General features: G+C 45.3%; 1 protein-coding gene across 8 annotated transcripts in view; it reads right to left on the bottom strand.

The window, feature by feature from the left end:
• DAB2IP (DAB2 interacting protein) overlaps positions 1-26,258 on the bottom strand; it is a 212,449-nt gene that overhangs the window by 110,803 nt on the left and 75,388 nt on the right. For all 8 annotated transcript variants that reach the window (XR_004754927.1, XM_035341255.1, XM_035341249.1 and 5 more), the window contains one exon: positions 12,009-12,112. Coding sequence is in view for 7 of the 8 variants with exons in the window: in XM_035341251.1 (XP_035197142.1) it covers positions 12,009-12,112 (104 nt within the window). In the remaining variant the exon portion in view is untranslated. The remainder of the gene's footprint in view (positions 1-12,008; positions 12,113-26,258) is intronic.

Below are 26,258 nucleotides of genomic sequence, written 5' to 3'. Positions count from 1 at the left end.
AGTCATCAGGCTCCTTCCTACTCACTTCCATTTGAAATCTTCCAGGCAGAGCAAATACTGGAAGAGTGAACCTACTCTTCCACAACTTTCATGACCAGCTCTAGGTCTACAGAAAGGTATCAACACCAAGGCACTGCATTTTCATTGACAAATCCTGTGTAGTTTTAATAACACATTTTCTACAAAACCAGCTGCTAGACTAATAAATTTTAAAAAGCAGTTGGTAGATGATATGTTTAGAATAAAAAAATACTATTATCCTTTCAATGTAGGGATTCATTGTGTAATTTTCAGTAAAAGTTACTCATTCAAATATGAAACTCGTGTTTCAGGCAGATGGTCTTGGTTCCAAAGACTTTCACGACATTTCTGAAGCTTAAATTGGAACATTTGTATTCAGCAGTAATTACATCTGCAATCAAACAAAAATGTTAACTCCTGCAAAGGTACAGGGAATACTTACCATAATTCAGACAACACATCAGTCTTGTGTTTTTCCCGTCTACCTTTCTAGACAACTTCATACCCAGACATAGTGAAAACACTTAAGATAAAGCTTATTTGTCCTGATCTCAAAATTTATGAAAATCTTTTGAGTGTTTCCGTTTGATTCACCTTCTGCTTGCAGTTTTGAAAAAAAGGAGAAAAATTACAACGAAGGCATAAATATAGCATACACATGACATTTACAGAAGTGGACCAGCCTTGATTTCATGTGGTTTTCTGTCCGTAATTACACACAGATCAGACAGTTTTTTGTTTAAGAAAGCTTAAGTCTGTAACAGGCAATAATAATTAGGATCAGGTAGAAGGAATCTTTTTACTTGAAATTATACTACAAAAAACACAAGAACTTTGGGTGTTGTTGTTAAATTGGTCAAAAAGTTCTCAAAATCTGTAAGTCCCCTCCTAGTTAAAATAGAACCAGAGACCAGGAACACTCACAATTCCATCTAGAGGCTGGAAGCGAGGTCTCCACCTGCCCTCTCAATGCAAAATAAAATGGAAAACCACCCAGTGGTTCTACTTTTCAGATGAAGTCACAGATATTCAATCACCAATTTCTATTTTAATGAAAAACTGTCCAAGACTACTCCCTTCCATTTCACCCATATTTACTGCTTTCTTCTTCCTCCTAAGCTCGTACCTTGTGTCTGACCATTGGGTTATGGCGGTGAGGAATGTGCCGCGAGGCACCAGTACGCTGCATGGCAGACAACTGTTTCTTAAGATACTCAACTTGAAAGTTTGTCAAAGATACAACAGAGAAAGAACTGGAGGCAAAAATTATGTTCAGTGTTGTTTTATCCCTCTGCAAAATAATAAAACAGACATAGTAAGTGGCAGAGCCTATTTTTGGGTCTTAGCTGAGATTATTTCTTGCCTAATTATTAGCAGGAGATTTGCTATCTTTGAAGCAGAATTTTGTCACCCAGCAGGAAATTTCAATTCTATCAGGCAGATTTAATTCTCATTCATTTATTCCTTAACTGTTTTTGACTCGCTTGCTAATTATCAAGGAAGGCAGCATTCAAAGTAAGTCTGACACAAGGAGGCACCATGGCCTGCTGGCAGGCTGCTTCAGCTGGCTGCCACTTCAGTTGTGCAACTTTGAGTGTCTTGTTTCCTATCAAGGTGTCCCCCCCGGGACACATGGGGGCAAATCTCCCGCTAGTTGCACGGGAGGAATGGGAACTCGATCATTTCCTACAACCAAGCCACATGATGGGAAATCCGTGGCTATTACCTTGTAATTGGCAGGAGAGAAGGGAGGGGAGCAGGGCAAGCAGAGGCAGGCTGTGCTGAGCTCCGGGAATCCCATTTGCGGAACAGTAGATACATAACTACACTGAGCTATTTAGGAAATAAAGACATGATTAGTTCGGGAGCTAATTTCCTTGGTGCTTTGAAGAGTGTTGCAGGTAAGATATGATCCACTGTAATTACGGAGGAAGATAAAGACAGGAAAGTTGCTGGCAGAGCTCCAGGGCCCAGGAATACCTGAATACCTCAGGAAAGGCTTCGCGGCTCGCACCGTCTCTTTCTCAAATTGCCCTTGATGCCTGAGCCACCACTATCACTGCTCACTAGGAAAAAAAGAGGGTGGGGAGGACAAATTTGGTCTATTCCTTATCAGAGAGCAGTGCTGAGGAACAGCGGCAGTACGGAGGAGAAAGTGAATCTTGTTTCCATGGCAACTGAAGTTTGAAAAAAGTACACCGAAATCACTGTCATCGTCACACGGACGTTTCCGTGCAGACCCACAGTATGAAGTTATTCAACTGCAAGCATGGTGAGACTGTAATCACCATCTGACCGTCCAAAGAGACCCGCTGCTCCGAGGAGCCGTGCTTGGTTTGGAACAACAGTGTCCCCACCTGGAGGAAGCTCCTGGCATTAAGCAGCGCCAGCTTGAGATCTGGATAGAAAGAAGAAACCTCCAGAACAACTTACAAATGATCTAACGAAACAGCCCTACTCAAAGGAAAGTGCCGTAAGCTCTCGCATGCCTGGTGACGGTCAGTCAGCACTTCCACGGGGACGAACAACGCAGGCAATGGCTTCCCACTGGGACAGAGCAAACGCTTACCCGATTTCCTTCCCCAGCACCCAGAGCTCTCAGCAGAGGATGCAGATGACAAGTGAACCACCTGCCACAACCAAAGTCCAAGAAATGATGGCTCAAAACATGGCATACGTCTGTCTCAGAAACTAAGGACAAACTTGGAAGCAATTTAATGATAACTGCAGCAATGACACACCTTTCTATTAATTCCATTACAACCGATTTCATATCTAAGTATTTAATATCCATGAGCTAAAGCAATGCTTGCTTCCAAATGGAAAAAGTTCAGAGATGAAGGTCCTGATTAAATGGATGCTCATGGCCTACTGGAGCTCTCTAAGAGATTCAAATAATACCTTGCACTACTCGAATTGTTTTCTGAAAGCACAATATCAATGCTTTTCAAAGTGGGAAAACCGAATGTGTTTATTATCCTACCTTTTATATCTGCAGCACAATTCTTTATCTGTGACCCATAAACAAATTAAAGGGACGCTGGCAAGCTGTACATTTTAATATTCTTCTTTTCTCTGTTCTCAGAAGTCTGAGAATTTTTCAGTGCCTAGGGGCTTAAACAAATTAAAGCTTTTGTTTGTTTACTTTTAGCATTTCATTAATTTCACAAAAGGGAAGCTAGTCGGATTCATTTGTCCTCGTACAGCCTATTAATTAGCGTTTTGCATTTGGACTTCCAGGAAACAGTTTTAAACATTTTCATTTGTTTATTTTTGAAGTAATTTTGGAGGTAGTTGTTTCTGTTCAAATCATCCTTTGGAAATGGAAGACTGAAAAAAATTGATAGCAATCCAAGTATGTTGGTGGAAAATCCAGCGAGAGCTTGGCATTGTTTGTCTTTGCAGGGGGAATTCAGACAACTGCAACAGATCCAAATACAACAGAGCACCCAAGTAGATACTAACTTGTGAAATTGCCACAAAAACCAAACATGTTTTGGAGAGTTTTTACCACTTTCACCACTTTAAATGATGCCTTGATTGTTTCTGCCCTTTACACAAGACGACGAGCACCACCACTATGCAATCCCAACCCTGTTACACCGATCATGAAAGATGGGAAAGTCATTTAATCTTTCCAAGCCTTAGTTTCCCCGCTCAGTTGAAGGCATTATGACAATTTGCAACCTCACAGTGACTGCAAGCTTGAATTCATTGAGATTGGCAGAACACTTTAACAGCCTCAGATGAAAGGTGCTACAGAAGTGCCAGCTACTATCACTGTAATTATCATTCAATATACACTGATCAAAAGAATGAAATGTGAATTAGCATTTCCTATTAGCCCTACTTACAGCCTAAATGTTAAATATTCCTCCCATGGGCTCCCTCCATGAAAACAGAGAGGAACTGTTGGTATTTCTCACACAGCTACAACAGTGCTGCTACAGGAGTGGAGGAGTAGGGAGAGCTAAGGAGAGCCAAAATGTCATGGAGCCACGCAGCTTCTCCCACGAAAACCTGCCCAGGCTCTGCGGGACACAGAACCGTGGCGCTGCCCTCTTCCTCTCACTCCTTGTCTGTCTCCGGTCTCTGTCCTGACACAAGGCTGTGACCCGCTGCAGCCCCAAGGCTTTTCTGCCATTGGCCTCCTTTGGACCCTGAACACTCCCAGGGAGTGAGCCCTGCTTGCCTGGAAGGACGAACAAGTGTATGCATTTGGCATGGCTTAATGAATGGAATCAAGCTAATTTGCACCCACTGCAGAACTAGACATGCTGAAATGTTTGCTTTCCCCTTTCTCACCTGGAAAATGCACAGCCTTTGACTTTATTTTCCTTAGAAACACAGGAAGTAACCATGCGATTTCTCCTCTAGTCCTGAATATGTTTTGGCAGCGGTTGGGGCAGAACTCTTTTGGGATTCATGGCCGGCTCCCGCGTGGTGGAAGCTGCCACCGCCGCAGGTTAAACAGGATCTGACTGCGGGCAGTGTGCATCCATGGCCTGCAGGAGCTAACCAAACTCTCTTAATTCTTTTTGGACGCAGCATCAAACAGATGCTAACAATAGCAGGTCATCTTCCATCCCCGCTTACTGCCACACGCCAGAGCTAGCCTTGCCTCTGCCCAGACAGACCCTGCTGGAAAGAGGACTTTGCTGTCCAGCCACGTCAGTTTGATAGCAATCAAAAGCAGGCCAAGCCATGCTCCACTCCACAAAACCCAAAATAGGATTACTAACAATTTGAAAGAGAAGCGGCCTCGGCATGTGAATTAAGCTGTTGAGGAGCCCTGCGCCTCTTCCTTTCTGTAAAACCGTCTTTTAGACAGCTGCAGGCTCTGAAAAGGAGACCTCCCTGGAACATACTCAGTTCAAAAAGGGAAAAAAGTCCATACCCTGCCTTGCTGAGTCCTTTTCAGTGAAGCAGGTCATAGCACCACGTCTTTTATCCTGTCATTCCTGTCTTCTGCTTGATGCACATAATAAATCCACAGTGGTTTGAAGTGCAGCTCCGTGCTGAAGTCTGACAATCCCACGGATCTTTAACCGTGCTGCCTCCCAGCACTCCCGCAGCTGAAACCTCCAGGTTTACTTAGAAAATTTTAAATATCCAAGTTCAGATTCATATAATTTAAAATATTACATTTACAGTCAGGTTCACTTTCCAATTCCTGTGCTGGCTAGCACTGAGTAGGGAAAAAAGATTCCCTTTTTTAAACAAAACCTAGCTTTCAGGATTTAGCTAGAATTTATCCTATGTCTCACGAAGTACACTCAGCACCTGAGCAGGTGTTTACATTACCTGCGAGATTTACATTAACAATGTGACTTAGAAAAATAAGACAGAAGGCTCTAATTTTAATAACAAGCTGAAAATTTGACAACATGGGGTGCTGGCACAAAAAGTAAGCAAGCCAGGCTTGTCTGACCTGGAAACAATGATGTGGAGGCCAGAAAAAACTCTTACTCATTTTCATATGGTAGCATCAACTTGGAGAAGAGCATTTAATTCTCTTGAAACTGAAGGAGGATTCAGAGAAGTAATTAGGAGTAACTTAACTAGTAGTTAACATCAGGATTGGGAATTAGAAATTAAGAAATTCAGCTCCAGACACGTTTCCTGCCTTTGCTGCATGATCCCATTTAAGTTAGTTAACTTCTCCCTGCTGGAAAATGCGGGTGCCAGTAAGTAGCCACCTTTGGGGGGAGCCTGGAGACCTATCAACCAAAGACGCTTTAAGAGGTCAAAGTCTGCATGCTGTTACTGTACCTGACAGAAATGAATCTGACAGTCAGGTTAGCACTGCTAATTTTTGCAAAACAGTACCAGGGAGACTCGAAATAACTGTAAATGTTCAGGATGACCTCGTTTTTCTTCCAATCCCTAAAATGCTCGGAAGCTCAAAGCTTCAATGCCCTGTTCCACAAAGAGTGTCTGAACTGACAGCTCTCGAAGTAATTTACATATTTCTTGCTGCCACTAACTCTGGTTATCCAAATTCAGTTGCAGTTGACAGTTTAATGATAATAGCTTTCTGTTTATATATCATCTGTGATAATGTTCCTGTTCTCCTTAAATTCGGTTCCCGTAAAAGGGGTGCTCTAATGTATGCAGCCACAGACCAAAATGACAGTAATTTTCCCTTCTAGTTGGAATGGTTTGGTAAACAATTACATTTCAATTAAAGACGGGGCGTTCATGCCGAGGGAAGCACCATTCAGCTCTTCACATAATACAGGAAGATAAATTTGCCAACGTCAAACTATTAAAATACAATTTACATGACTGCCTTAGAAAAAATGCTTGAAACAAAATGGAAAACAGAGTATATTATGCGCTGGAAAAACTTGGGAAAAATCTTTCACTGTATCATTCACAGTGGCTTGAACTAGGATCTCATTGTTTAGGATTGCATTCAGTGAAGAATGGCAGAAGGGTCCCTTGTTTTCATCTCTTCAGGAGTTTCCATTTACTGGTATGCCATTAGGACTTAATACCTCATTTATCAAGGATTAAAAGCAGGACAGATGGAGGAATGCCATGAGAATAGCGTGCAATGTATCACTGTGAATTCAGCTGTATACTCAGCCCAAACAGACAGAAAAGCTGCTGGAAAACGCGGTAACATTACATGCAGAACTAACACCTATGAAGATTTCCTGCTCAGGGCAGAGGGGGACTCGACAACCAGCCCCTGCGTTGACTCAGGAAAGCTTCCCAGAGGAAACAGAAAATCCTCCTCTGATCATCCTCACCCTTACAGAACAAGCAGCTATACAGCTGTATTTGCAGAGAAGCAGCATCCAGGCCTGTGGCCCGCCTGGGAAGCTCTGTACAAACGAACCACAAAGGACAGCTCCTGCTCCAAGACGTCTCACTGGAAGCACAGAACAGACAACCTGCAGACAACGAGGAACGTGAGAAGATGGGGAGATGACAGTCAGCTTCTGACTGACAACGACCTGGTGAGGACTGTGTTTGCACCATTGAGTTTGCCCTTTGAAGCCTCTCTGAGGATCATTCCCCTCCAAACCGAGTTACACAATGCCATGGATGGATTTCTCATTTGTGCCAGGGGAGGCTTGGGCTGGATGTTAGGAGAAATTTCTTCGCTGAAAGGGTTGTGAAGCATTGGAACGGGCTGCTCAGGGCAGTGGCTGAGCCACCATCCCCGGAGGTTTTAGAGAAATGTGCAGAGGTAGAACTTGGTAGCCTGCTTTAGTGGTGGACTTGTCAGTACTCGGTTAAAGGTTGGACTAGATGAGCTTAGAGGTCCTTCCAACATGAACGATGCTATGATTTGGGTTTTTGGAGCCATCGTGGCTTCAACTACAAGAAGCACAGAAACATTTCCCCGGATTATGGAAAGCAAATGATTGATACTAGAATTGAGGATTAAAGGGCTGGAAGGAATAAAATTCTAAACCCTCTCTGGCATTTTGATGGGAAGAGAGAGTACACAGATGCTTCTTCAAACAGCTCTGTAAGGGAGGCAGAGCACAATTTTCAAACTGCTTAAAATCAGACTACCTGATATATTAATTCCCTCTGTTAGGAGGCTCCTTGCGTAATCAGTGAGGTAGGCTAACAGCAAGAAATCATGCCAGTTTCTTGATCCAATCGCTTCGTCCACTTCTTCTGCACAAGTTATTTATCAGTTTGGATTTCTGCTTGGCCTGGGATATTTTGCAGAGAACTGAACCACTAACAGAAGCAGTCAATAGATGGCAGTATTCCAATGGGATGGGACAGAAGGCATCGCACAGCAAGGCTCGGCAATCTCACCCTTGCTCGTGATTTCCCTGCAAGGTGGGCAGTGTAGGAGGATTTAATACTCAGTGGAGTTTCTCATCTCTGGTCCCTGTGTTTGTTAAAATACAGCCCACATTCCAGGTTTAACCCATCGTACAGGTTAAGCTATTTGAATTCACAGTGAGAGGCTAAACGCCTCTCTGCATTCCTGTAACCAGAAAATGTCAGTCCCTAGCAAGACTTCAATCATCTTCCCTTGGAGGAGAGTCCAGCGCTTGCCCTTGGTTACACTGGTGTCCACAGCTCTTAAGCATTATTAGCTGCTACCAAATAGCCATTGTCAGGGAGACAACTCCATGTCACTGCCAAAGCAGGCAGCATTTTAACTAACACCTTATGCTAAGTCTCCTGTCTTTCTGTCCTCAAATATGGTTAAAGCCCTTGTTAATTAGGTCTCCTCATTCAAGAGGCAGAATCACGCCAAATAAGAAGGGTCCCAACAAGACTACGTAACTGTAAAGATGTCTCCTGCTAAGATGTGCATGAGGACAGTCAGTCTCTTCCATGAGTACATCAGATATGATAAAACAAACCCTGTTTCATTAGGACCAGAACGTCTCTGCTTGCATCTAGGTTTTATACTGACGTGCACCAAATCACCGCTGTTCCTAGGCACCAATGCAGCAGTCAGAAAGGTCTCCCCTAATCCACACGAAGCATGGAGGCCTCAGATGAGCGGTCACTGCGATTAGAGATTTGGAGTCATTAGATTTCATCAGAGCATACAAAGCTCTGATAGCACAGGAGTTCAGTGAGACAGGCTGAAGTGGAATATAATCACTTTACAACTTGAGATGACTAGGATTAAGGGAGTTTTTGTAATGTTTAAGAAGCTCTATTAAAAACTTCTTCATGTGGAAGGAGTAAGAACAGTTCACATAGAATAGTTCATGTATTGAGACGCAGCAAACTTAAGGCTTGATTTTCAAGGTTATGTTTTAGGACTCAAAAAACTAGTATAAGCTGTTGTTTTCTGAAGTTGCTACAGAAAAACATTGACACTCAATTAACCATAACTTGTCATGCAAACTTCTGTATGCGAGGACACGTCCACTCTAGGACGCTTTAGTTTTCAAATGAGAGAAAGCAATTGGGAGTGTAACACTGTCAAAAGAGCTGAATCCACTGGCTCCTGAGCTTACTAGCCCCTTGGAGACTCAGCAGCAGAAGGATGGAGATGTCAGGGAAGAACAATCATCTGTAAAATATGAAAAGCTTACGACATCAAAACCTTCTGCAGCAGACTCAAAAGTAATAATCCCATTACCACTAAACTAAAGCACTAATTACTATTCCCAGTGGCTGGAGTGGACTGACTGCTAATGTTCCTCTCTGGTTAATGAAGGAAGGTGAGGGAGAATATATTTCTTAAGCCAGACATCTGCTGAAATCTGGGCAGCCATAAAAACTATGTATGTAATGAAGCCATTCATATTAATGGCAGTAACATTCGGAGGGCTGAGCAGAAACAGAACTGAGATGATAGTGCATTGTAACTCAGAGGAGACAAATGCTAGGTATTAGCCACCTGACAATTGCCCTTATTTAATCCATACTGAATAACTTAGCCAGACAAAGCAAGCAACTATATCCCATACAGGCTGTTTCACTACCTGAGCTAACCTGCTTAAAGACAGGAATAACTTCTCTAAAAGCATAAAGCAGGAGATATACCATTGGAAGAGGACGACACAGCATTTTATTTTCACTGGCCATAGGTGCAGTAAGGAAAACACTCCCAAATCCTCTGTCTTGTGAAGAATCCAGATGTACCCATCCTTCTTCGCCTCTTTCACCAGTAGTACAATGCTTAAGGATCAAAGATACTCGTTTGCTGAGACAGATTTTGATGAAAGACAGGCACAAAGCAAAAGCATGCCTATTCAGTTGGTTTTAATGTGTTTCTGCCTGCTATGCTCAGAGTTTCAGAGCATTTATAACTGACAATCAATTCAGATAGATGGCATATGCCTTATGGAATGAGGGGATTAGAGTCAGAAAAAATTAGTTTGCCTCTTGGCATTGAAACACGATGCACCCGGTTTAGCAAGAAGGTGATACCACGAGGGGGATCAGACCTAAGGATGATCCCTCTGTGTTTTGACCTGTTAGAACAGGGAGCTGTTAGGAAAATAACTTCCATCAACACCAGAAAAAGAAAACCAAACATGCTCCGATAGCAAACGCTTCAAGACATCTCATCCTCTGTTGTTTTTCTGTTTCCTTGTCCTCAGTATTTACCATATGCTGTACACACTGCTTCAAAACAGAACTCGACTCCTGCCATCCACTCACTGCTTTCAACACTTCTTCCTCTTTCATTGAGCAAACAGGACAGTACCAAAAAAACATAAAACAAACTCATACACATTCAGCGTGTTTGCATACAGTGACTCCAGAATATAAAGTCCACAGAGAATGCTGTGCATTCAATAGCTTACAGTTTACAGAATTAAAATAAACTACTTAGACAAACTGCTGTTAGTGATTCATTCACCAGGACAAATGTTCTCAGGTGAACTGGGTGTGCTCAGATTTTTTATAGATTGCACCAATTGCCTTTCCTTTGAAATTCTGGTTCTACCTATGTAGGCTTGTTATGAGGTAGCTGAGCCTGTAAAGTAGGTGTGATCTGCAGAGAAAACATATAAACATATGTCGAGCAAACCAGCTCCAGTATCATTTGCCTCTTCTCGAAATAAAAATATCTGTGCTCGAATGTATCGTCCACATACAGCAGACATTTTCCTCTTGAAAATATAACCTTCTGGTTGCCTTGGCTATTGCTCATACTGGGTATATCAGTCTACAGCTGTGTATGCTTTATGTTTGTACTTACTCAAAAAAATCTGAATACATTTCTCTTACTTTTACTTACTTTTGAGTCTACCTCAGATGTTACCCAACAGACTTGGGTGTCTTCAGCTGATTACAAAACCCCAGTTTCCCAAAGCTCTATTTAATTAACTACAAATGTGGTAAGGTTGATGATGCATTATAAATAAATGAATAAATCGGCTACTCTCAGCTTCATCCTTATTGCCCGTTTTCTAGAAAGTGTTTATTTTGATCCCACCATTGTGCCTCTATTTGTCAGCTGAGTGTACTCCTCAATTAAAATTACTTGGACTTGGTATTATTAATTATATAAAACAATCCTTGCAAAAGTTACTGTGATCCACTCTAGAAGTCTGTCTAATAACTACAGGATGTTAAAGAGATGATACATCAGAGGGGAGGCAGTGACAAACATCACTGTGCATGTTCTAACTGAAGAAGAAACAAACCCCACAACTGGTCTCCACGGCATAACAGGGACCATCTTCTAAAGCTATGAACCAGCCCAAACATCCAATCTTATAAGAGTGCAGACAGGACGGGGACTGGGGAGTCTTGTGGTTAGACTCACTCCACTTCTTGGTATAGCAAGGAAACTCCCGGCAACTTCTCTATTGTATGCAACATCACAGACCTAGGGCTCAGCAACGACAGATTCCTTGGTGGGCCACTAACTGACTGCTTTGGGTCTTCAGCTCCCTTCTTTATAATAGACAGCAGTGACCTTCCCCATGGAGCTCAAAGACCCTGTTCATGCCCTTGGTGTTCGGTATTACTGTTACTCGTGTTAATAGCACTGCTCCTTTCTACTCTGAAAGGACTTCCCATTCTCTACCACCTGTTATCACAACAAAACATTAATATTAGTAGAGCACCGCAAACCAAGACAATTGAAGAAATGTAAAACAGCGAATGGCTCCTCTAGAATCCTGCTGGGAGAGGATACCAGGCTCTGGGGAACCATCAGCCTAGCAGTTCTTCTGTTAATTAGTGGCAGGTTCTTTTGCAGAAGCTTCTGCAGAAGTATGAGGATGTACTGAACAGTTGCAGACAAGGAAATAAGTCTGTGAATATGCTGCACGACTGAAGGATTCTCAAATGAAACCTCACCAGGAAAGTCTCCCCAGTGAAACAAGTTACCCAAACCCACTTCAGATTCAAATTCAAATCTCGTTGCTTTACCAAGAAATATTTTAGTTGTTTGTTGCTAACAGTACCTAACGACAGCATGTTTACTTTATAGTACGTAACCACCTCTTCCCTCAGGATGAGCAAGCTCCTCTCCCTTCTGGCAAAACCCCGCAACGATCACTAGGCTGGGAAGAGACACTTACCGTGACCCGGAAAGGTGTCGTGGCTGCAGGCTCCATGGTGGGGTTCTTCTCAGGGACCCCGCTGGGCATGCTGCGCCTCTGCCCGCACCTCTCCGGGGGGGACTCTGCGGATGGTAGAGAAAACAAGGAGGAATTACAACACACAGTGCAGGAACAGTACAGAAATGGCAGCAGGCCATGCAAAATGCAGCTTCTTCCTTTGAGATGCCCTTGCAAATGAGCCAGCACAACAATCAGATTTCCCACAGCCACCTAGAACAATGTTCAATCAGCAAGACTTTCACCTTCAACAATTAACATTTTTTACAAAACTCTTAGCTTCAGATGATGCCTGACAGGTTGGCATTATCATTATTTCCTGTCTGCAGATGGGTAAACAGAAAACATCTCGAGCTGAGTGACAATTACATGCAAAGTACAGATCCTCGCACATGTGGACTTGATACTCCTCAGGGAAACTGCTCATGGGGTTACAGGCACAGGATGCTTAAGTTCTCTCTCTAATTCCTCTAGTGATTTCTTCTTGACCACTTTTGAAGGACAGTATGGATATGTAACTCTGATTTATTTACTAAACAATATGGAATTCAAGCTCAGGCAACAGTAAATCAACAGCAATTTCAGAATGACACTGAAAAGCAGATTTTTCACACAGCTGTTCCCTTTTTAAAAATGATGAGCATAAAAACAACTACCACAAAAAAAACGGAGCTGAAGTAAACTTTGGGGGAACTCATTCTAACACAGAATTTTACAGGCAACGGTAAAGTTCATGAATGATATCATTACTACGATTCTTGTGAATGAGAGGTAGCCTAAAGAAGAATACCTGCTGGAAATGGAAATCAGATAGCAGACACTGCTAGAGGGAGGCTTCTACAAATTAGTATGCAAAGACATCTAGAGATGGACCAACCTATATTCAGAATGTCTCAGACAATGATATTCTCATAACTAATATAACTTAAAGGTCGTTTGTTTGCCAATTCTCAGCCTCTGCAATAGGCAATTTGCTGCAATCAGGTCTTGGCAAGGAAGGCTGTCCCCTTAGCAAGGTTCTCCCTTGCCAAAGCCTGCTGTCACCTGGGGGCTGTAAGGAACAGCTAATAGCTGCCCTTCCCCTCAGCACTTCCTGAGAAGTATCCCAAACTACTGCAAAGAGACAGACTGGGAGAGTCTGCCCACGGGCTGGGTGAAGTGCCCCTTCAGAGACATCTTCCTTGGCTGGAAATCCCACCCCAAACGCCTCACCAGCAGCCACGTATCCTGCAGAGAGGCAGCCAAAAGCAGCAGCTCACTGCCCTCCAAACTTCCAGCCGAGCCTTCAAATTGCTTGGCCACTTCTCTGCAGAGTGCTGCACTGCACATCTCAAGAAGCAACCAGGTCTTCTGGTACCATCTCCTTCCACGCTACGGCTCCCATCCCTTTGAACAGCAATCTCTTTTTTTTTTTTTTTTTTTTTTTTGATTTTCCCCAAGAAACTACTTAATTCCAGCACTTTGAAAGTCAGCTCTGCATGATGAGACAACTGAAGAAGCTGCTTTGCAACTTCTTTTTGACCAGGCCAATAAACTTTGTTTAAAGAACTTCTCCCATGCGTGGCTGGAGAGCACGAACAATGGGATTACACAAACCCAGCAGCCAGACATCGCTTCCCCGCGGCCTGCCCAGCTCGGCAGTGCTGTGCTCCCCGACCAGACCCACCTCTCGCCTCCAGCACGCGGGGAAGGTCTCGCTGCTCCACGCAGGTGCTGCGGCACCACAGCGGCCTGCCAGGCCAAGGCGCCCACTTTTCTGCTTCCTCTCAACCCCGCGGGTCAGAGCTCTTCAGAGAAAGGGGAGTGTGGAGTGACCCAGGGCTGATTAATACCTGGGTCTAATTGGGGCCGCACCGAAGTCACAAACTGTGCTCTGAAGTCGTTCCTCCACGATGACAATCCGCCCAGAGCAGAGCCAGCCAACACACCCCTCTGAGCAGACCGAAACACAGAGAAGGGTCAGGAGCTAAAACTAACGCCTTCTTTAAAGCCTCGCAGAGTGAACAGTAGGGCTACACGAAGGTCTGAGCTGCCCTTTTTACTCCTCCAGGCCTTATTTCCTGGGATTTCTGACAGATCGCCCGCTTGTGCACAAAACAAACAAGCTACAAGAGAGCAGTTTCGGTACCTGACCTCAGCCGTCTCTTCACCACCTGAACACCTCGTCCCCCTCCACACCGTTTCGGCCTGGCAGGCCCCGCTGGCAGGCCCCACGGCACAGCCCGGCACAAGGACTCCAGGCTCCCACACTCAGCTTGGTTGCAGAACCACAGTGCGACCCTTGACATTTTATTGCCTTTTATGAGACTCACAACTGATAAAAGTCTTGAAGGTGCCGTGGGAACACCGCAAGGTTTCCTCGGTGAGTGGCTGCCATCCCGTGCGGCCCACGATAACCCCGGCAGGAGGAGCGCTCTCTCTGCAGGCAGCTAGCCACGGACTGGCATTTCCAGAAGCCCTTCGTATCCGCAGATAACAGCCTCGCTAGCCAGTGAATTTCTCTGTCAGCTGAACACTACCCTCCGCTCATACAGTTCCAGGATTATACCTTCATTTGGCCATTTATTTACCCTAGATCAGATCTGATCCGGGGACTTCTGCACGCAGCACCCTGGGACGCGTGCCCGCGTGCGGAAGCCGATGGCTTTTGGATTCGCTGCCACCTCCACTGGCAGCGCAATGCCCAAATGAATCTGGGATATATACAGATAAGCAATAAGAAGTCATCTAATTACTGTTTGACAACTGAATCAGGTCCACCCAAGCATATTATCTGGCTCTCTAGCTGCTCTTAAATATCTCACAATTAGATTGGAAAAGGTTCATGGATCACCCTGAGAACTGTGGCTGTTCTGAAGGAGATTCCTCATCTCCTCATAACTGCTGGCATTTTCTGCGCTTTTCTCTGCTTGCACAATGACAACCAGGCATTTCTACTCACATGCAGTTTTACTTCCACCGTGCACGTTGCAGAACCGTGCTCTTGGCCCTCCCAGCTCTTTCCCATGACCGTGCCCCAGATCTCACCATACACAGCGCTGCTCAGACTGACGCGGGGCTGGGGACCATCCACGTTACGCAATTGCAGAGGAACCGAAGCGAGAAGAAACAAACAAAAGTGCTTCCTGCTTTTCCAAATATTTACAGAAGGCTGCAATGTTTTGGGTTTTCCACATAGCAGGATAAGATCTTCAAAGAGAAACGTCCTTGCAATTAACAAAACCTGAGACCTCCCAGAGGTTATCACACATACTTGGGTCCCAAATGCTTTTTGGTTTGCTCTGCACTAGGACGGTTTTTAAGCTGTCAGGGTTGAAACGCATCCCACTGCGTTCGCTGCCAACAGAAGGACACTAACTGTAAACATTACATGTTAATTTAGGACCTAGGGCTTATGAATATTTCTGAAACTGTTTCTGTAGAGTAATAAACGCATTTGATTTGTTAACTAGTTCAAGACATTTGAATTAACAGCATAATTAATCCTTACTACTTTTCTATGCCTGTTCTTAGCACTGAGAAATGGTTGCAGAGCAGCGTAGCAATCCCCCCAGGCTTCCAGGACATCGGCAGCAGAACAGAGTGCGGAGCTCCTGGCACCCAAGCTCGCTTAACCCACTCCGCATCACTGCTTTCCTCCTTGCACCTCCTCAGACACTGCTACCGAGCAGGTCATTATGTGTAACACACACGGAACAAACGTTAATACTATTTACTTCTCACTTAACAAGTGAGATGCTTTCACATTTGCATTACCTGCTCTTGTGAATCACAGCTAGTCCAAGAGATCATCAGGATTCTGCTCCTATTAGCAGCAAGGAAATACATTAACTCCTTCTGTTCGCTCATCCCTCTTCACACGCTCCCCCTCTCCTGCTCTCCTCTGACACACAATTCCAGGGATCAGCCAGTGGAAGAGACAGCACAAACAAAAGCAACGAGAACCAGCTGGAATGAACAGCTAACAAGCAGACACTTCCCAGCAAGTTGATTTGCTGATATGAAACTGTTCCAACTCCGAGCAAGAAAGGGAGGTGCGAACCTGAATGAGGAGTTAGCGATGAGAAGCCATCTCCCTCAACTCACCAAAAGGAAGCTGTGCTTGTCAGCAGCACGCATGCCATGGCACTCCGAACAAGCCAGGAATAAGAGAAGTGGAGATGATGACTTCATCAGAGGCAGCGAGAAGGAGAAGTATGACTGGAATGCCGGACAAGCCAGCAGCGCTGGGGAGACGCGGCAGGAGCCTGGGAACCGCCAGGTTCCTTCAGCAGGACTGCAGTGACGGGCTTTAGGGAACGGAGACGTTAGAGGACAAGAAACTTCAGCAGCTCCTCTGGAGTTTCCTCTGAACACTAGGAGTTCACCAGAACCCAAAGCTGACGGCAAGACCCTGCACGCCAGGCGTGGGGAGGTCAGGCTGCCCCTGGCCTTGGGCAAGGATCCGCCCATGGAGGCTCGGGGCCGTCCCCTGGTGCTCCCCTGCCCAGCCCCATTGGGTTTGTGCCGGGCTCCGAGCTGAGCTGGGCAGGGTGGGGTTTCTGCGAAACCAGGGGGAACAGGAATTACCGGTCTCCTGCTCATACAATTACACTTGGTGAATTAATTTTATTGCTTAATGAATATAGCTGTTATTTCTCTAATTTCTGCATTATCTAACAGCTCCTCACTACACGCCCAGCAGAGGAGAGGAGGAGGCACGTAGTGACAGAAGTGATTTATTTAACGTGGCTCACGGTAGCACGGATGAATTAAAAACAGTCCCTCGAGAGGCGATGTCTGCAGTGTCTGTGTGATTCACAACACCCAGAAGAAGCACGGGAAAAACCTCCGTTTTGGACAGCCACAGGCGGCCACAGGAGTCCAGGAGGACGGAAGATCTTTCATCTGAATCCAAAGGGGCATTCCCAAGATGCTGTTAGGACCGTGGCTCTACTTGAAGAGTCGAGTCCCTTCCCGGTCCGGTCGGCTGCACGAGGAGAACAGAGGCGAGGCCAGTTTCTTTGTGCAGTTACCTGCAGAGTTGCTCATTGGAACCTATCACCCCTTGTCCTAATGCTCACCAGCTGATCCCTTGCAGCAACATTATGATCGTTATGCCACACAAAATTAATTAGAAGTCAAACCTTTATTAGGCAGTAAAATTGACTTTTAAGTAAAAATGTTCGAGAAGCAAAAGTTTAGGGCAGGTAATGATGCCCTCTGAAAAATCCACCTCATCAAAAAGCAAAGCTAATGAACATCCGCAGTGGATATTCCCCAGGCTGATGGAAGTTTGTGTCACCACCACTTTTGGTATTAGAATAAAATTATTTCGTTTCACATCCTAGGATCCCTAGCTTAAACACATTTCCCTAAAGCCCAGCAACCCAACCCAGCAGCCAGGACTCCTCAGGTCACTCAGTGATTTACTCCCCCTTCACTTCACGCTCCAAGAAGAAACAGTTGCGCTGTTCTCATGCATTCGCTGCCTTTACAAACAATTAAGGATACTGTTTACAGCATTGTACCTTGCCAAAAACGTTCTCACTCATCTAACCATTTAGGTAGAAAACAAACAAATAAATCAATTGGGATCATGACTTGCCTTTTGTGCTACACTCCGGCACAAGACATTTCAGATTAAATAATTAGAGGCTGCTCGAATGCGTATAGCTAATGTTATCCACGACGATTGCACCAGACTCAAGCTTCTTACCTTTACCTTTGTTTCCCTCACAGATGACTTAACTGTTACAAAACCACCACACTCAGCTCAAAACCTGGAATGCCGCCTCTGCCTCAGCTGTGCCCCAGCCTCAAGTATAGCAAGGCACCCAAATCATACAATATCCTGAGCTGGAAGGGATCCACAAGGATCACCGACTCCAACTCCTGGCTCCACACAGAAGTACCTAAAAATTAAACTGTAAGCGCCATATGATCCTCTGCAGCTACGGGAACGGCGGCTGGAGCACTTGTGCATACTGAGGAGCTTTATTAGGACTGGCTGGAAAACAGAAACAATTCAACCCATAAAAAACATTGCACAAAGCAGTTCCCCATCAGTCAGAGATTATGACCATCTCTCAAAGCAGGACTAACATCTGGAAGAAGAGCTTTTTCTTTTCCTTTGTTAAGTAATGATTTAAAGTTACACTGACCCTTGCCACAGCACGCTGTGCGCTTTAATAGATCTCATGTCATCTCTGTGCCAGGTTCTGGGATATCACTGTGTAGTATTTAATATTCCTCATACTGCTCCTGAGCAAGCGCTATTAATGGCTCTTGAATCTAGTACTGAAAAAAGCTGCTATTTTTCTGCACGCTTGATATGCACCTATTCCTCTCTTCTCTGCTACCACCCAGCAAGAGAATTCTTTCCCCGGCAGCGTGCCGAGGTGGGTTATGATGCATGCAAGCAGAAGCGGGACTTCCTGCCCTTTTCTGCTGTCTTTCTGGGGGTCTGGCTGCCCAGTTCTGCAGCCTCTCCTTTCCTGGGAAGCTCAGTGCATCCTCACATGCCCAAAGCTGGCATTAGCCGTGTCCTTCACCGGCTGGCAGCGGGGGGCAGGCAATGCGCTCCGGGCAGCGGACACAGGAATGGAAAGCCTTGATAATTCTCAACATGAGGAGTCTGAAAATATACACGCTAACCTCTGTGCACTACAAAACTGGAGAAACAGACCCATGAATGAAAGGAAGTCATAGCTGCAGGTCCCCAGACCTGATGCCACAGCAGTGACAGGGACGGAACACAAGGCATCCTGAAAACTAAACCCTCTTTCTAAAAATAACTAGCAAATCATGCTGATTGAGGAGCCTTTATTACAAACTGCATTTTTACTGTCTTGTATTTTTAATTAGATATGTGTATATACATATTTGGTATTTTTATTCTTTATTTATCAGTCTCTGAAATAAAATATGCATGATATTTATCTTTCTCTGGTGTGAAGCCTAGAGAACAAATTCGCCTCTTGCTAACAGCATATCATTAGGAGCTTTTTCTCCAGGGTAAAATTGAAATCAAGCACAGACTTAAAAAATACATCAGAAAAAGATGAAGTTCTAGCCTAGCTGGGGACCAGCTGGGGGAGACTGCTAATACTCTGGTTAAACTGGAAAGGATGATAAAGTGAAGCGGAACATCGGCTTCCTCCTATGCGATGATAAAGACAAGCAACACGGAGTTTGGAGAACAAGAAGTCAGCTCTGGGGAGATTTAAATTAGATTCATCCATCACGCTCACCGTTTCTGCAGAGCCCCAGACCTGTTACCAGGCTGCTTTCTCGCAGCACTCTATCAGCATGGCTGCCTGCTCGCAGGCACAACCCAAGGAGCAACTTTGACACCCCGTCACTTCTGGCCCTGCAGACGTCAGCTATGCCACCTACACGCGCCAGCGGGGCAGGGCAGAACATAACCCTCTTCCCCGGGGACTGCTGGTGGCCCCAGGGAGCTGGAGCGCTGCCCGAGGCTGCTGGCCCCACTGGTGTGTGGTCCTGGGGCTGGCCCGTGGGCACCTGCCCGGTCAGCGGGGTGAGCCCCGTGCAGCCTCCAGCTGGGGACCAGACTGTGCCTCCCGCAGAGGGGTCTGGCCGAGGCTGCAGGGCAGCTGGCGGGGGTCCCGCAAGGCCTCCCGTCTCGTGACAGCTCCTTGGGTTGCAAAAGGGAGTTGGAAAACTCACAAGAACAGATTACTTTTATTTTTATTTCCTTTTTTTTTTTTCTCCTTTCTTTCCTTTTAATTCACTAGAAGTTTTAGTTGGAAGTTGCTCCTCACTTTAGCTTCCCCTTTCCTCCTGCTTGTTCTTAAGCCGTCTGCTCCGCTGGCCAGGATCAGAGCTCACTGCTTGTCTTTTAAGAAAAGCGGTCTTTTAAGAAAAGACAAGCAGCGAGTCCGCTGTCACCTTCTGCCCAAGTGCCACATCGGTAACCCCGACGAGATGGGAGCTACGCATCCAGACTGCAGCCATGGTTTTGTCTCTCACCAGCCAGGTCTGTCTCCTGCGTGAGGTGTTCTGCCTGCTCTGGGGCTTTTTTAGCAGCTCCCTGAGGTGAGCTCCGGACCCGCTCAGGACAGCCCTCCCTGCGTGTGAAGCAGCAGCACAGCGCAAATGAAAACTTTGCGCAGTTTAATTATTACTGGGCCATTTTTGCAGTTGTGCGTGGTGCCTGCTATAACAGGTCTGTACTGGCAAAATGCAAATTAAATAAATAAATACTTAATTTATAAGCATGATTCATCAGAGATTTCATCTTCTACAGCAAAGAAACAGATGTTCCATTGATGGCACTTCATTAGAGAGATAAATGGGGTCACATACGTATCTCCATTCACATCCATCTGCATAATAGACCAAACATTAAGATTTGAAATCCACATAGTACATGCAGCTCTTACATCAGCCTGGAAGAGTCTTAATGCCCAGAGCCAATTAATCCAAGTTAGATTGCTTTACCATTGCAGGAACTTTAATAGTGTTCAGAAGCAGCAGGTTAGGATTTAACGCTGGCTATGGAGGGTGCGGTTTCACTGGGAACACTTAGCGAAGAGGACAGATTTTAGCTAACTGGGCAGCAGCAGGTTTTGGTACCCGCTGGCCAAACACAGCATCTTCCTGATGAAGCAACTCAAAGACAGCATTAAAAAGGGACAGGGAAGTCTGCAAACACTGCTCTTCCTGCAGTTACAGTTAGCTAGGGCTAGGGCTAGAATCATGGCTAGGGCCAGGGATAGCAGAGATCTTTTTTTCTTTTCCCTAGTGTTCATGCAGGATGCCTAAGAGTTCCCAAACCAAACAGAAACAACTCTCCCTCAGTTTAACATGCATTAGAGAAAGAAGATGAGGCTTATAAAAGAGCATCAGCTCTGCCGAACTAATTCTTTTTAAAAGTGAGTGCTTCATCAGTGCTTCCACAGGCGTTCTGCATTTGGTTGGCGTGGAGGTGGGGCACGCACCCCGGGATACCCCGGTAGGCTGTGTGCCTACACACGGGGTATTGCTGAAAATGCCTCCTGTCCTTGCTACTGCTACCCAGGTGCCTTTCTTCTAGCTGTTTAGACTCTCTTAGCAATTGTTTTACATTCCACAGTTCCTAATTCATTGTGACTGATGCTTAGACTTGGTGCTGGGGGCAGGAGGGGTACTCCCACTTCTCTTACACGCACGTGCTCTGAAAGCACACCTGCAGGTGTCAGCTTCACAGCTCCCTTGGTAGTCTTCAAACATCCCCAGTGCCAATGGAGGAGACAGGAAAGAAGCCATCACAAAGCAGTCACGTTTCCTTATTTCATACAAAGGACTGTGTGCCACAGATGGACACAGGGAAACGTCCAAACAGCTATGAGCCTTTATCCCACTGACCTATACAACTTGTGCTGCCTCGGTGATCGTGTCGCGGTTTAAGTGATGCCCACTGTCATCTAGAGACAAAAGTGTGTGCATAACAAAAAGGATCGTGCAGGGCTATATTCACTTGTACATCTCCCATGCTGTTTTTGAGGTGGGGGGAAGCAGGACGATGTCCTTACCTACATTAACACTGACACTCACATCTGCTGCCCTAAATATACGCTGGCTGTATGGATGGACTGGTTCCTTCCCTGCCGAACGGCAGTCGCTGCGAGGAGGAAGGAGGCTGTTCAACAACGCACTGCAACACTGCCGCACGTGTAGTGAACAAGTCACTCTTCTTGGGAAGATGAACGCACCACACCCCGCTCTCAGAAATTTTATGTTGCAATTCACCCGAAATTCAGCCGGTCCTAGAAGTAAAGTTACTTAAATGAACACCAAATGTTCTCGCTTTATGCCAGCCAGATCAAGATCTGTTCTCATCTAAGGGTATAAAGGTAATAACTGTTAACCTTTGACTGCTAAAAATGTAAAGGGAAAATATCTTTCATTTAAAACTTGCTCATTTGGTTACCATGGACACTGCTTAATCACGAAGGATGACTATTACTTGTTACTATAGTAACCAAGAAGCTTAAGAAGCATCCTGTAATTTAACTCCAGATGCCAAATTTTCCAGCAGTCCACCTATTACCACATTTGGATACTTCAGAACAAGACCAAGCTTGATCTCCGCCACTACAAGGAATTCACTGGCGCAGAAGTGCTGTGAGAAATCAAAAGTGTGAGCACATAATGTACAAAAGAAACTTGCACTTCAAATAAATTGGTTTCTTCAAAAAGAAACGTTAAGTGCTCAACATCTGAGGATTCCTTTTTCAGTGTAAATGCTAATGAAGCACAACTTTGGCCTTCCTTATTCTTGCCGATGCTTCTCAAAGGCTACACAATTGCAGGGCATGTTTTTTTCCAACGCGAATGCTTCGACGCTCAACTTAAAATGAATTTCTCAAGTACTGCTGAGCAGCCAGTATGCAAAACCCACCTCCAGCAGCAGGAGGACTTCCAGCCCAGCCCTCGGGGACAAACCCACAACAAACCCACGCGTCCCTCGTGCGAGCAAGAAGCAATGGCAGGACAAAACTGCCAAATTTGGACAACCAACGTGCTGCTCCAGATAGTATCTCTGCTTATTTAAAAAACTTGCTTAGAGCCACCTACCACCATAAGGCTTTGCCTCCAGTGCTGACAAGAAATCCTAAGGCAAAAGCTTAGTCCCCCACAGGACTGGGAGATGAAGCTTCCAGCAATTACCTGTGGAGAGCACTGGCTTTTGACCCTCACCTCTCCTGTACCGGGTATTGTTTCAGGTGTTGAAACGCCGTCGGTTCCCACATTTGCTGATTTTCCAAGGGGCCTGAGGAAACTTAGAAGCCTGACCCTAGGGCTGTATAAAACGGTGCAACGGGTGAGGAGGCTCTGGGGTTTGGGCACTTTTTAAAGCAGGCATACACACGAACACACGAGCAACTGAACTCGGAATTTCAGCTGTTCTCTGTGGCGTTTTAACGGAAAGCACAGTACCCTCAGCTAGTGTCTGAGACAAAAAAGCAAAAATGATAAAGACCAAATCCGGAAAGTGACCCAGCTGGTTCACCATCTCTATTGAGAACAGAGTAAATTAAAGGATTACAGAGTGCCTTCAGTGCAATAACTTAAGGGATTAGTGGCACGCTAGAAGACCTTCAAGGGAAATATGTGTTTAAAAGCTTTAAAAGGCAGCTCTGTATCTAAATTATTTGGACTGCCACAGCTGTAAGGTCACAAACTTACTCTGGTACATCAGAGATCGTGAAGTCTGCTGAAACCCCTCTAAGCATTCTTTTGGAAGCAATTCTGTTTTGGACTCAGACCAGGGTTTTTGACCTCTCTCTCATTTATTACCTATGGCTTTTAGATAAAAACTCACCCTGCATTACTCGGGAGCAACTCCACTGCTGATTTCCTTTCAGAGTAATCAGCCTCTCTTAGCAACACTGTTAGGGGAAAGGGAGGTTCCTACCAGAAGGAAAGGACTTCAAAAAAAGTGAGAGAGAGAGAAGCAATAGACGAGCAAAAGAGACAACAGTCAGTCTTCAAGCTGCCTGAAAATTGCTGAAAATTCCCAAATTTCTGTCACAGCATTAAATAGGGAAATCATTTCTCAGTTCACTCCTAAGCAGATTGACAACTCTCAGGATTTTATCAAGACTGGTGCTAAGCTCAGTTACCTCTTACAGATGCAGTTTCTGGGACCATGGGACTTGCAGGTATGAGGCCATGGTCAAGACTTGAGAGAAAGAACATGAGTCAGAACTCCTGAGTTCTCCTCCTGGCTTGGGGCAGCAGGAAAGGCTGAGCAGAACACGGAGCTACTGGAGTCTGTGCCCTTACTCGTTCTCTGGCCACACACTGCAAGTTGGGCCCAATACATTGCTTTTAGTGGAGCTCCAGACACTAAATGGGAGCACCAACAAATGGTTACACACAACAGGGCTGAGCAGGAGGTCTGTGCCTTTGGAGATACAGACTGCTGCTTCTACTATTGATGAGAACAAGACTTGAGGGGATACTTCTACATCTTGCTTCTACCTGGGGTTTCTAGCTTACCATGCAAATGCCAGAAGGGCCACTGCTGCTTGGAGCTTCACTCTGGTGTTTACAACGGCTCCTACGGGGAAGTTTGAAACCTGATTCATTTTTAATCTGGTGGGAATTGACACAGTTGTCACAAACAATGCAGAAAACAAGTTTTGATATTTCTGTGTTTGTGGTAGGTGAGCAGGGCATCGCCAGCACTGTCTGTAAGGGCAGAGGCAGCAGCTCAGGGCAGTCCTGCCCCGTGCTCCCACTGACGGGTGTGCCTCACCTTGCCCCCACAGCCAAGAAACCTGCTCGGAGGTGTTGTTACAGGGATATTCAGACTTCAATTGTTTTCATATCAAAGTAACACACAGCTAAGAACTCCTCCATCACGCATTGCTTCCCGAGTTACAAACGAGTATGGGTTTTTATTAGACAATTAAGCACCGAACACACGGAGCAGCGCCTCAGCTGGAGCACTACTGCTAAAAATAGCAGGGCTGCCAGCGAGTATTTCTTACAAACAGCACAGCTTCAAGAACTTTGCATGGCTTTTCTCTGGGCATCTGTCAGCCATGCTGTTAAAATTTCAATGAAACACCACAAGAGTTCTGATAGAAAGTGTCACAAAGAGGCTGGAAAAACCAAGCAAAGCTCTTTAAGAACAGTGCAGCAGGAAGGTCTCCTTTTCCTGACATTTAAGAGACGCCACTCCTGGAAAAAAAAACATCCCATCACTAATGTTTTAACTGAACTTGCCACTCACTGCTCCCAGCTCTTCCGTGACAAAGCTTGTACAATGTGTTTTAGGACAATAATAGGGATTCTAACGCACACAGTTTGGGTTCTTCAAAGAAATCCCCCCCCAGAAGACAGGTGAAGGGACACCATCCCACTGAAGTCACGCAAATTCTCAGGAAGGAGGGGAAGAGTGATTCTGCGTTTGAAATGCCTGCGTTGGGGCCTGCTGGGGCTGGAAGCAGAGCAGCCGGGTTGCAGCCCCAGGGCACCAGGACTCCATCCCGCCCCAGCCCAGAGGCACCGTGCTCACCCTGCTGCCCAGACCTGCCTCCTACTGAGCGTCCTCGTTCGGTGTCAACCTCCGGTACAGCCAGATGTGCCCAAACACCAAAACCACTCATCTTGTCAAATTTGGTGGGCTATGAATCAGAGGACAACTGGGAAACAGGATCATTTTACTCAGCTTTCTGCCTGCCAACATAAATACATGCAACATGTAGGGATACTTGTATTCGCAAGGCTGACACTGCGCATCTCCAGCTTCTACACGCTGATACAGAATCAGCTCCTTTTAATAAAAAAACATGTTGTTTAGTCACACAGATCATTACAAAATCTGCTCGATGTTTGTCAGAGAGATGCTGTCCCTCTCAACAAATATGTTATAAAAAATTCCAGGCACAATCCAAAAGATCAGAGCAACGGCCCAGTAAACGAGGGGAGTGTGAAAGAGGATGTTAGAGGAGCAGCAGCTTCATAGACGTGCCCAAATGGACTTCTGATGGAGGCGTTGTGTCCATAATGACTGTTCAGTTTGTTAAAACTAGAGACCACAGAAAGAAAAATCAAGGCTCAGGGGCACATAGTGGTTTGGCATGCAAGAAAGAGATGGCACTGTAAGTGTAGGGAGGTGTCCTGTTCGGTATTCTTAGTTATTAGTTGATTCGGGCACGTCTCAGATAGGTCTGGCCAACACTGATTTCCCAAGAAGGGTGGGCTTGGGTACGATCCAGGCATTCTGATACCCAAGCTCTTGTCACAGCTGGTAGTATCTGAGATAAGCTTTGTTTAGAGTAAGTGTAGACCAAAGACACCCATGAAAACACATGCTTTCACCAAGAGGAAAGGCACGCAGCTAAGCGTAACTCAAAGAAAAATCATTGGTGGGTCATGAGAAGAACAAAGTACTGCTTCAGCATTTTATGTGAATTATTTGCGTACAAACCCCTGAATCATACTTAGCAGTATAGTGAGAATTGTCAGCGAGGACAACATTTCTCACCAAAATGAAATAGATGATCCCTTCGCCCCCCAGCATCTGGTAATGACAGCGTGCAGGGTGCTGCTCTGGGCTTCAGGACGAAGTCCCAAAGAGTTGGAAAGGGAAAAGTTCCACGTTGTACATCACTTTGTGCTCACGGGCTGCAAAGTACATTTTCAGCTAGGAAAGATCAGAGAAAAGCGTATGAAATTTCAGTTAGCCTTAAATGTAATAGAACCTCCTTT

Source organism: Oxyura jamaicensis, chromosome 17 (genome assembly GCF_011077185.1).
Source record: "Oxyura jamaicensis isolate SHBP4307 breed ruddy duck chromosome 17, BPBGC_Ojam_1.0, whole genome shotgun sequence".
Classification (NCBI taxonomy): Eukaryota; Metazoa; Chordata; class Aves; order Anseriformes; family Anatidae; genus Oxyura; species Oxyura jamaicensis.
Note: the sequence above shows the minus strand (reverse complement) of the source record. Positions and strands in the feature narration are given on the sequence as shown.